Here is a 12,500-nt window from a genome sequence, read left to right on the forward strand (position 1 = left end):
TTATATATATATATATATATATATATATATATATATATATATATATATATATATATATATATATATATATATATATATATATATATATATATATATATATATATATATATATATATATATATATATATATATATATATATATATATATATATATATATATATATATATATATATATATATATATCCGTGTAGCAAGGGTCAACGTACCTTAAAATATAAGAACATAAAAACATAAGAAAATATGGGAAGCTGGATGAAACCGTCAGGTCTACACGCAGCAGTCCCTGTGCAGTTAAACCAAACAGGTGCAGACATACTAGGCAGGTCTATTGAAAAGAGCCAGATCTATTGTAATCCACGCTAAGATGCCCTAAGACAGTGTGGTGTCATCTGACAACTTCCCCAACCCTCGACTCTTCACATCCCTAAAATGTCCTAGCAGCCAAAGAATGATCGGAGTACGATGGAGAAGCCCTTTGTTCTACAGTGGACTCCTAATGAATTATAATAAGCTCAGGCAATATTCATCGTTGAATACATTCCTGCGGGGTTAAATAGAATAAAGAACACGACAAAATAGCTTGTCTTAAATCTGCTATATAATATGTCTAAAGCAGAATAATTTCCTTGCATTTAGTTGTTGGATTCTTAATGATTTCAAATTGCATGACGCAAAACAAAGATAACAAAAATAAAAAACCTGCAGTAAACTACTGAAACTCTGAATATAACAAGCAATGTGAAGGACTAGAACGTTTTCTGAATGAAAGAATCAGGCAAAAAAAGTAAAACGTGAGGCTCACCTTGTGACTGTGGCGGCCTCATCTTATCATAGCTCTTGGTGTCCTCGGGAAGGATGTCCGTAATCTCTAGCAGGGACTCGTCCTCGCCCGCAGCCCTGCAGAGAGACGAAGGGGAGTTCAGATGATAGAAGTATTGAGTAAGCAGTAAGGAATGAGTAAATGGTGCCCCTGAAGAATGAAACGAGAGAGAGAGAGAGAGAGAGAGAGAGAGAGAGAGAGAGAGAGAGAGAGAGAGAGAGAGAGAGAGAGAGAGAGAGAGAGAGAGAGAGAGAGAGAGAGAGAGAGAGAGAGAGAGAGAGAGATGAGGGGGGACTGCAACACAAGGGCGACAGAACAAAGGCAAGTACACATTCTCAGACGTGTGATTGCTGAGATGAGGCAGGTGTAGGGACTGACAGACCGTCATTTTCCCAACCCATCAACATGGTGGAACACTCTGTTCATGGGTGAAGGCACCGTCACTTGTCACCAGCTTGGCCAGGTGGGGAGCTCCGACCACCATGCCATCATTCTGATACGGACTGACGTGGGTCTGGTGCAAGACGAAGCCATCTCCCGCTCTGTAGAACAGAGCAGACTGGCCCTCGCTGAGGAGAGATCCGCAACATACGGACTGGGGCGCCTTTCTCTCTGGACGTGAAAACGCCAAGGCCAGGGCATTCACTGAGCGACTCGTCTCTCCAACTACAGCAAGTTACTCACCACCAGTACACGTCGAGAACCACCGATCAGTCGTGGTTCGGGTATCGATGTCGACTTGCGGCAGAGAAGTACTCTGCGTGGTTCCGCTTCAAGAGGAAGGAACCCAACTTACCCCAACAAGGCTCTTCATCGCGAGGCATGCAGGAACATGGCGGCCACCAGCAAGTGGGCACAGAGGAGGTGGGAAAATTATCTCCGTTCTAAGCCGTGTGGACCTGGGGTAAGTGACAAAACCTGGTGGTCCCTAGTTAAGGAGGGGCAAGATACCAGTCACCATGAAACCATCCCTTCCCTCACCAGGCAAGACAGCACCACAGCGGCGAGCAGCAAGAAGGCAGACCTGCTGGGTGACATTTTCTCTTCCAAAATGACAGTCGCTGGCTCAAACAGGCCTCCACCTCAGCTGGTGCAGGAGTGTGACGAGACAGTAACAACGGTGGAAGTGATACAGGAGAGGGTGGAACACCTCTTGGAAGCAGTGGCCCTAAGGAAGGTGTCTGACCCCAGTGACATCAGCTCACAAGTGCTGCGCCACTGGTCGAGTGAGCTGGCATGACCTCTCACTGAGATGTTCACCTCCTATGTCCGGGAAGATACGTGGCCCTCCATATGAAAAGAAGCTTGTGTGGTTCCAGTGTATAAGAATAAGTCCAGATTTGACCCTGCTAATTACAGGCCTATCTCCCTCCTGTCTGTGGTTGGAAAAGTCTTCGAGAGGAAAGTGGTGAAGACCTTCACCCACCACCTTGATGATAAATCCCTCCTGTCCAACCATTAGTTCGGGTTTAGATCTGGTCGGTCCACCTCGAACCTTCTTATGTTTTTTTCCAGGGACTGGCAAGACTCCCTGGATAACGGCTTGAATACCCTTGTCGTCGCTTTCGACATCGCGGACGCCTGACCGTGTGTAGCACAAGGGCTTGCTGGAAAAATTCCGTGCGAAAGCATTCAAGGTCACCTTTTGATGCTGGTGAGTGACTATCTCCAAGACAGGTCACTCCATGTTTTCGTCAGCAGGCAGCAGTCCAGGAACCTCTCAGCAGGGGCCTCAGTTCCTCAGGGATCTGTGCTGGGACCGGTTCTCTGGAACCTGTGCATTGACGATCTTCTTAGGACTCTACCAGTAGTCTCCGCATAGGCTGATAACTGCACACTCTCCCGCTCTTATTGTCGCCAGGACAGCCAACGAGCAGTTGTTGATGTCAACCAGCAACGGCAAACAATACAGATGTGGGGGGAGCGATGACAGGTGAGCTTTGCACCTGAGAAGACACAGGCCATGGTGGTGTCTCGGTACCCGGCAGATTCACAAGCTGTTAAGGGAAAGGTGGGGTTTGGCTCCATCACCCTCCAATTCTAGGACCACGTCAAGATCCACGGATTAAACTTCAACGCAGAGGTCCTCTTCGACCACCACATATGACACATTGCCCTCCATGTTCCCCTTCGGGTCTCCGCCTTACATAGAGTGGCAGGCTTCCTGGATAAACGTGGCCTTCTGACACTCTGCAAGGCACATACTCCCCACATGGAGTATGGGTCTTGGCATGGATGTCCGGCGATGCAACACACCTGTGGAGCGGCGTGCGCAGCGATTGATAGAGGGCAACATCTGCTCTCCTCCCTTATGTGACATACCTGCCCTGGACACACTGGAGTACCGCTCGAACGTGGCTGCTCTGGTGGTCCTTCACAAAACTCAGGTACAGGAGATGTAGCACCTGGCAGGGCTAAGGCTCCCCCGCGAGAGCCTGTGAGAGACACGAGAACGGTGCTCTCCAGCCACGAGCAGGTCGGGGGTACCGAGGTCACACACCAGTCAGTACCAGAGGAACTTCTCTGCCAAAGTCTCTCCTGTGGAATGTGTTCACTGCAGTAGTACCCTCAGTGCGAGAGATGTCTACCCAACAGGTGAAGGTGGCTGTAAAGAGGTGGCGAGGAATATATCCACTCAAGTGGTGTAGTGAACAAAACTCGACTTTTGAAAGAGTGCCATGGGGAAAAGTGGAATTTAATCCGATAAAAGTGCACAATATATAGACTTAATCCATTATTTACTTAACGACATATAACAATGCAAAGTGTAACGTGCCCTGTACAACTCTTGTACAAATCGACAAATCATCAACGAACTGTACGGTGTGCGAGGGATTGAAAGAATTAGAGAAAAGAAAGTGGGAATGTAGAACGTAATAAAGTTAATAACAGGAAAGCAGTGTGCTGATTGGTCTTCTGGTATCGAACCTAAGTGTCTTGACATCCCCCTCAATTTTTTTTCATTTAACTTTTGCAACATTCGCGGACTTATATCTAATTTTCAATCTGTAGGACACCACCTCTCGTCTACTAAACCTCATCTTCTTTTCCTCACTGAAACACAGGTGTCTGAGGCAACTGACAGTAGCCCCTTTTCTTTTCACTTCTATTTTTTCTATCTTCATTTTAATCCAAAGCTTGAAGTTGCGTTTATGTGCTGTCATACCCACGCTTTTGAATCTTCCGAGTTTTCCTCCATCTGGCTATGACTAGAGTCACTCTCAAACTAAATTTATCTGTGTTGTATAACTCTTATCTAACTTATCTGACTATAAGAAATTCTTTGAATACTTCACTTCCAAAGTGGAGCACATTCTGACTCTCTTCCCTTTTGCAGAGATCTCCATTCTAGGAGACTTCAATGTTCACCACCAGCTTTGGCTTTCCTCTCCCTTCACTGACTATCCTGGTGAACTAGCCTTTAACTTTGCTATTTTCCACGACCTAAAGCAATTGGTGCAACAACCTACTCGTATTCCTGACTGTCTTGGAGACAAACCTAAAATACGCCTAACAGAGGTAGTATCTGACATGGAGGCGTATATTCCTCATTCTTTTTCTCGACCTAAACCTTCCAAACTTGTGTTTAACACAGCTTGTTCTCGTGATATACATGAGAGAGAGGTGACCCACAAAAAGCACTTGAGCCCTCCATCACCAGAATCTCATGCACTTTATATTTCTGCCCGGAACCATGCCAAGTCTGTTCTCCAAGCCAAAAACTCATTCATTAATAGAAAGTGTCAAAATCTTTCAAGATCTAACTCCCCTCGTGACTTCTGGCATCTAGCCAAAAACATCTCCAATAACTTTGTTTCTTCTTCTTTCCCTCCTTTATTTCAACCAGATGGCACCACTGCTACCACATCTATCTCTAAAGCTGAACTCTTCGCTTAAACCTTTGCTAAAAACTCTACCTTGGATGATTCAGGGTTTGTTTTCCATCCCCTCGCTGGCCTAAACCCTCGGAAGGCTTATGGACCTGATGGGGTCCCTCCTATTGTTTTCCGAAACTGCGCCTCTATGCTTGCACCTTGCCTAGTCAAACTCTTTCAACTCTGTCTGTCAACATCTACCTTTCCTTCTTGCTGAAAGTTTGCTTACATCTAACCTGCTGCTAAAAAGGGTGACCGTTCTAGTCCCTCACACTACCGTTCTGTTACTTTAATTTTCTGGCTATTTAAAGGTTTTTAATCTATCCTCAAAAGGAAGATTCTTAAACATCTATCACTTCACAATCTTCTACCTGATAGCCAGTATGGGTTCCATCAAAGCCGCTCTATTGGTGATCTTCTGCCTTTCCTTACTGAGTCTTGCTCATCCTCTTTTAGAGATCTTGGTGAAACTTTTGCTGTTGCCTTAGACATATCAAAAGCTTTTGATAGAGTCTGGCACAAAGCTTTGATATCCAAACTACTCTCCTAAAGCTCATATATTTTTCTCTGTAACTACATCTCAAGTTTTCTTTCTGACCGTTCTATTGCTGCTGTGGTAGACGGTCAGTGCTCTTCTCCTAAATCTATTAACGGTGGTGTTCCTCAGATTTCTGTCCTGTCACCCACTCTCTTCCTATTATTCATCAATGGTCTAAACTAAACTTCTTGTTCTGTCCACTCTTACGCTGATGATACCACCCTGCACTTTTCCACGTTTTTTCGTAGACGTCCAACCCTTCAGGAAGTAAACAGTTCACGCAGGGAAGCCACAGAACGCCTGACTTCTGATCTTTCTAAAATTTCTGACTTGGGCAAAGCAAACTTGGATTCGATGTCTCAAAAACTCAATTTCTCCAGTTCGACACAACATTCCAGACAACTAGCCCCTTTTCTTCAATGACACTCAACTGTCAATGACACTCAACACTCTTCTACACTGAACATCCTTGGTCTGTCCTTTACTTATAATCTGAGCTGGAAACTTCACATCTTATCTGTAGCTAAAAGACCTTCTATGAAATTAGGCGTTCTGAGATGTCTACGCCATTTTTTTCTTTATTCACCCTTCCAGCTGTTAAATCTATACAGGGGCCTTATCTGTCCATGTATGGAGTATGCTTCACATGTCTGTTGGGGTTCCACTCATATCGCTCTTCTAGACATGGTGGAATCAAAAGCTTTTCGTCTCATCAACTCCTCTCCTCTAACTGTCTGTCTTCAGTCTCTTTCTCATCGCCGCAATGCAGCATATCTTGGTATCTTCTTCCGCTATTTTCATGCTAACTGTTCTTCAGATCTTGCTAACTGCATACCTCCCCACCTCCCGCGGCCTCGCTGCACAAGACTTTCTTCTTTCTCTCACCCCTTTTCTGTACACCTCTCTAATGCAAGAGTTAACCAGTATTTTCATTCATCCCTTTCTCTGGTAAACTCTGGAACTCCCTGCCTGCTTCTGTATTTTCACTTTCCTATGACTTGAATTCCTTCAAGAGGGAGGTTTCAAGATATTTATCCTTCAATTTTTGACTACCGCTTTGGACCCTATTCGGGCATCGGCATCTCAGTAGACCTTTTATTTTATTGGATTTTGTTGCCCTTGGCAGGTGTCCCTCCTACATTAAGAGAGAGAGAGAGAGAGAGAGAGAGAGAGAGAGAGAGAGAGAGAGAGAGAGAGAGAGAGAGAGAGAGAGAGAGAGAGAGAGAGAGAGAGAACAAATCAGAAAGAAAATGTAAGTAGAAATCGAGAGTAAGACTTCAAGAGACAATACTCTGGGTGAGGATGAATGCAATCCTTGAAAAAAAACAAATATTTAACATCGTTATAATAGAAAGATAAAGATAAGAACAAAGAAAATACTGGAAACAAAAATAAATGTGCAGCAAAGAGAAAAAAATAATACCCGGATGTAAAAGAAAAATATATAAACACAAACTAAAATTAAATAAAATTCTCTATAACACAGAAAAAACGACAGAAAATATTGTTGAAGACAAACCGTAATTAAAAATAAGAAATTAAGTTTAGTGTTATATAAAGTTGTATTATGCAAAACCACACTGGACAGAGCCAAATGTGGAAAAATTCCCTAAATAAATCTTCCTTAATTTGACTTTTATTTACTCGAGAAAGCACTTGATTGCAAATATAAACAGATAAAAAAAAAGGGCTAAATAAGCATCACGGAATCATCTTTACTCTATTTTTCATTCAGCTCTCTTACACACACACACACACACACACACACACACACACACACACACACACACACACACACACACACACACGCGCGCGCGCGCGCGGATGCGCATCTACACTTCTTTTAATATTTTCTCTCTCTCTCTCTCTCTCTCTCTCTCTCTCTCTCTCTCTCTCTCTCTCTCTCTCTCTCTCTCTCTCTCTCTCTCTATACACACACACACACACACACATATATATATATATATATATATATATATATATATATATATATATATATATATATATATATATATATATATATATATATATATATATATATATATATATATATATATATATATATATATATATATATATATATATATATATATATATATATATATATATATATATATATATATATATATATATATATATATATATATATATATATATATATATATATATATATATATATATATATATATATATATATATATATATATATATATATATATATATATATATATATATATATATATATATATATATATATATATATATATATATATGTATGAATGTATACCTGCCTCATCAATTTTTTTTAATGTATTGTACAGGAGAAGATTCTTAAACAAGTATCACTTCACAACCCTATTATCTGATCGTCAAAAATGGGTTCCGTCGTGGCCACTCCTGGTGATTTTCTGGTTTTCATTTTTGAGTCTTGGTTATTCTCTTTTAGGGATTTTGGTGAAACTCTCGCTGTTGCCATCGACATATCTAAAATTTTTGATAGAGTCTGGCACAAATATTTGATTTCCAAGCTAGCCTCCTACCGTTTCTATCCTGAATCCTCTGTAACTTCATGTTCTATTCTTGCTATGGTAGACGGTCACTTTTCTTCTCCAAAGTCTCTTAACAGTGGGTTTCTCAGTCTCGTCACCCACTCTCTTCCTATTATTCATCAATGATATTCTAAGCCAAACTTTTTGTTCTATCTGCTCCTACGTTGATGACACCATTCCGCAATTTCCACGTCTTTTCACAGACATCCAACCATTCAGAAAATTAGCAGCTCATGAAGGGAAGCAACAGAACGCCGGACTTCTGATCTCTCTAAAATTTCTGATTGTGGTAAAGCAAACTTAGCATTGCTCAATGCCTCAATGTTCGATTCCTCCATTTATCAACAAGAAAAATACTTCCAGATAACTATCTTTTATTCTTCATTGACACTCAGCTCTCCCCTTCTTCTACAATGAACAACTTTGCTCTGTCCTCTACTGATTATCTTAACTAGAAACTTCACTTATCATCTCTAGCTAAAACAGCTTCTATTAAGTATATAGAGTATAGAGTACGCTTCACATGTATGGAACAGGGGTGGGGTTGCGGTCACACTGCTCTTCTAGACAGGGTGAAATCAAAAGATTTTCGACTTATCAACTCCTCTCCTTTAACTGATTGTCTTCAGCCTCTCTTTCATTGCCTAATGTTGCATCTCTTGCTATCTTTTACCATTAATTTCAAGCTAACTGCTCTTCCAGTCTTGCTAACTACATGCCTCACCTCCTCCCGCAGCCTATCTACAAAAGATTTCAGCAGTATTCTCGATCATTCATGCCTTTTTCTGGTTAATTCTAAAAACCCATCTTCTATATTTCCTCCTTCCTGTGACTTGAGATATTTCAAGACACTCATCCTCCAGTTTAAGATGGTCCTTTTTGACATTTTTTTGGGGGGAGGGAGTGGCACCCTGGTGAAACTTTATTTCATTTTTTTTTATTCCCCTTGTCCAATGCCCCTCTCACGTAAAAAAAAAATAATAATAATAAAAAATAAAAAAAAATATATATATATATATATATATATATATATATATATATATATATATATATATATATATATATATATATATATATATATATATATATATATATTCTTCAAACCATCTCTCTCTCTCTCTCTCTCTCTCTCTCTCTCTCTCTCTCTCTCTCTCTCTCTCTCTCTCTCTCTCTCTCTCTCTCTCTCTCTCTCTCTCTCTCTCTCTCTCTCTCTCTCTCTCTCTCTCTCTCTCTCTCTCTCTCTCTCTCTCTCTCTCTCAATAACCTTCCTCCTTCAACGACGAGAATGAAGGACCTGCCAATAAGGTGAGAGAAGAAGAAGAGGAGGAGGAGGAGGAATAGAAAAGGAAGACAAAGGATGAAGAGGAAATACAGACGTTTCTGGAAGAGGAAATAAGAGAAGAGAAATAACAGGTGAAGTAGGAAGAGGAGGAGGAGGAGGAACATAAGTAAGATCAAGATGAGAATTAATAAAATTAATCTAGAGAAATTTCTTTCACTCTCTTGTCGTCACTTAATTTATCAAAGCTGGTAATCTGATGAATGTCTCCTACCTAACTTTCCTACCTTCTGCTTTCCTGTCCTTTTCTTCTACTATCACCTTAGTATTCCTAGGTCAGGTCACTTTGTGAGAACCGCAAGGTCTATTGTGGCCTGTTTCTCTATGTAACTCTCTCTTTCTTTCTCTCTCTCTCTCTCTCTCTCTCTCTCTCTCTCTCTCTCTCTCTCTCTCTCTCTCTCTCTCTCTCTCTCTCTCTCTCTCTCTAAGCAAAAACACGACAATGGAGAATGACAATGTGGGTAATAAAGAAGGAAGAAAAATCGCTTAATCAACAAGGCCAACAACGAGGAACAAAACAAAAAAAAAAAAAAAAAACGCACCAAGAAAATATACACTGCATGAACCAAATTTTTCTCCTTACCAATGGAGACACAAAATGAGCGAGGAAAAAATGCAGGAAACTTTGGAAAGATGAGTTTAGAAAATGCTGCATCATTGGGCTGCCGGGTTTGGGCGGAGGGCACCGATGTGGTTTTCGTTCCTTTCTTTTTTTTTTCTTTCAATTTGAATTTTGTTCTTATTTTCTTATTAATAAATATTAAATCGAATTAAATGTGAAATAATGTAATGTTTTGGATATAAAGTGAAATGCAGAACGTGTGTTGGTTGAGTTTAAAGATGAATAATGAGTGTGGTTATGGAGTAAGAGGTGATGTGAAATAAACAAAGTGATGAAACAGAAATGAAGAAACAGTAAATACAATTAGAACAGGAACAACAATTATTAAGTTTTATGAGAACATAATTAACGACTTGGTGTGTTACAAAGCAAATAATTATAAAATATGAATATATATAGAACGAAACGAGATAAACTATAAATGTGCAAATGACGAGTGATGTGAAAAAAATAAAAAGAAAGAATTATATATATATATATATATATATATATATATATATATATATATATATATATATATATATATATATATATATATATATATATATATATATATATGTGTGTGTGTGTGTGTGTGTGTGTGTGTGTGTGTGTGTGTGTGTGTGTGTGTCTCTCTCTCTCTCTCTCTCTCTCTCTCTCTCTCTCTCTCTCTCTCTCTCTCTCTCTCTCTCTCTCTCTCTCTCTCTCTCTCTACGTGTGTGTATCTATGTGTGTGTGTGTGTGTGTGTGTGTGTGTGTGTGTGTGTGTGTGTGTGTGTGTGTGTGTGTGTGTGTGTGCCTGCGCGCGTAAGTACCTCGTTGCAGGACACGAGTGGAAAGGGCAGAGGTGGTGCAGGTGCTCAAGTGAAGGATAAACACAGCAGACAGGGGTGAGGGAAGGCTCCATTTCCTCCCCTGGCTGGTCACTCTGTCCCTGGCGAGTGATTCCCTCCGTGCGCCAATAACACGTCAGAGTATTTGAACATCTTAACAGCGGCACAAAGCGGGTGTTCTCCAACATACTCAATATTCCCTACTCTAATTCCCCTCTCCATTTAACAGAACAGGAAAAAAACTAAGAAAGAAATGTTAAGTTTATATGTAGAGAGCCTATTCCCAGTATGAGCATTCCACCTTCAATTACAACTTTTTATCGCGAGTAACGCCATTTCCTCTGCCTCACGGCATCCATAGCTGTGCCGTGGGTCAGAATGGTAGCTCGCCCCGCCCTCAAGATAACTTACATGGACTTACGAACCTCGCTACTCTACATGATAATAGATGATGGAGTTTTACAAATCATCACTGAATATATATCTAGTTTAGACAAGAAACTATTTGGAAAAAAAAATATATATGTCTATATCTACGTGAAATAGAGAATAATGGAAAACGTAAAAAAAATTGAAAAAAAAAATGTTTCTTCTCAAACGAAACCCTACGCATTTTATTCCAGCTAAGCTTAACACTTTCACATTAAGTTACCGAGGCTATTTATTATCTAAATATCAAGGCATTCCAAGGCAGCATGGTATGAAGGTACACACTCTCCTCTCCGTGTCTTTGAATCCGCAAAGCTCTTTTATATATTTATTTATTATTTTATTTAATTGAGTGGCTCAGATTTCATTAATATTATTGTATCAGTCTCAAAAATTACTATTATTATATATATATGTATATTCACCATTTCATATATTCATCCTACGTGTACCTCGGCCAGCCAGTCTATTTTCTGCCTCTCAAGGGAATTTCACATCCACTTCCAGTCCTTAGGGATAACGTCTGCGTTCGTCTTCCTTCTCTATCTCAAGAGAATTTCACACCCATTTCCAGTCATTAGGGAAACTACCTGCGATCCACTTAGCTCAGATAAATACAACCCGCATGGTAGCGAGCTCTCAGTTCAGTCAGAGAGTTCACTCAGGGAGCTCAGTCACATTTCGGTCCCAGTCCCAGTTGGAGTTCATTCGAGAGTCAGTGTCACAGTCAGTCAGTCACCCAGTCAAGAGCAGTCAGTCTTGGTCTCTCACTCAGCTCCGCTCAGTCACAGTCAGTCTTGAGAGACGCTGCTCAGTCATCGTTCATATCACTTCAGAGAATGAGAACAATCATTCGTCACGTTACAATTTCGTCTCGAATCCAGTGTGTACAATCTACTTTTAAATCCAGAAGAACTCTCATCATCGTGTCTTTTACTCCCACAAACCAACTACATCAACTTATACCTACGACATCCAAACTATCAGAATCACCGCCTCACTACCGGTCCTCCACGCTGCCAACGCACCAAGCATCATCGTCAACTTGGCAAGTAACAATCATCAATATCAGAGTATCAGATACAAGTCAGATACAACATAAGACACTTTTGGTCAAACAATTTGATACATTATGTTTACCTCCTTTCCACCTCCCCCGTTCCCCCCATTTCTCCCCCCACATACACACACACATAAAAAAAAAATGCTTGCATATGTATGGTTAAAATAAAGTTTAAAATACATAGTTCAGAAAAGAATGAAGCAAAAAAAAAAAAAACTCACTCAACGTTTTCTTAAACATATTCATGAACACACTTTCTCATGGACATATACGTACCTGACCACACAGTGCAATTCTTATACATAAATTTAAATAAAGAAACGTTTTTATTTAATTTTTGTTCTCTCTAGTGTCTTCAAAAGATTCATAAAGTGTGAACACTTGCACAGAGATGCATACGTATACATATAAGTACATATAAATCTACTTTTGTCTCCATGTGTATACATATA

At 40.3% G+C, this 12,500-nt stretch overlaps 1 protein-coding gene across 2 annotated transcripts in view; it reads right to left on the bottom strand.

Moving 5' to 3' along the window:
• The window catches only part of LOC135113208 (glycine receptor subunit alphaZ1-like), an 83,236-nt gene that overhangs the window by 66,719 nt on the left and 4,017 nt on the right, over positions 1-12,500 (bottom strand). For both annotated transcript variants that reach the window (XM_064028349.1, XM_064028348.1), the window contains exon 2: positions 804-898. In XM_064028349.1, coding sequence (XP_063884419.1) covers positions 804-898 — 95 coding nt within the window. The remainder of the gene's footprint in view (positions 1-803; positions 899-12,500) is intronic.

The sequence above is a fragment of the Scylla paramamosain genome, chromosome 25 (assembly GCF_035594125.1).
Source record: "Scylla paramamosain isolate STU-SP2022 chromosome 25, ASM3559412v1, whole genome shotgun sequence".
Taxonomy (NCBI): domain Eukaryota; kingdom Metazoa; phylum Arthropoda; class Malacostraca; order Decapoda; family Portunidae; genus Scylla; species Scylla paramamosain.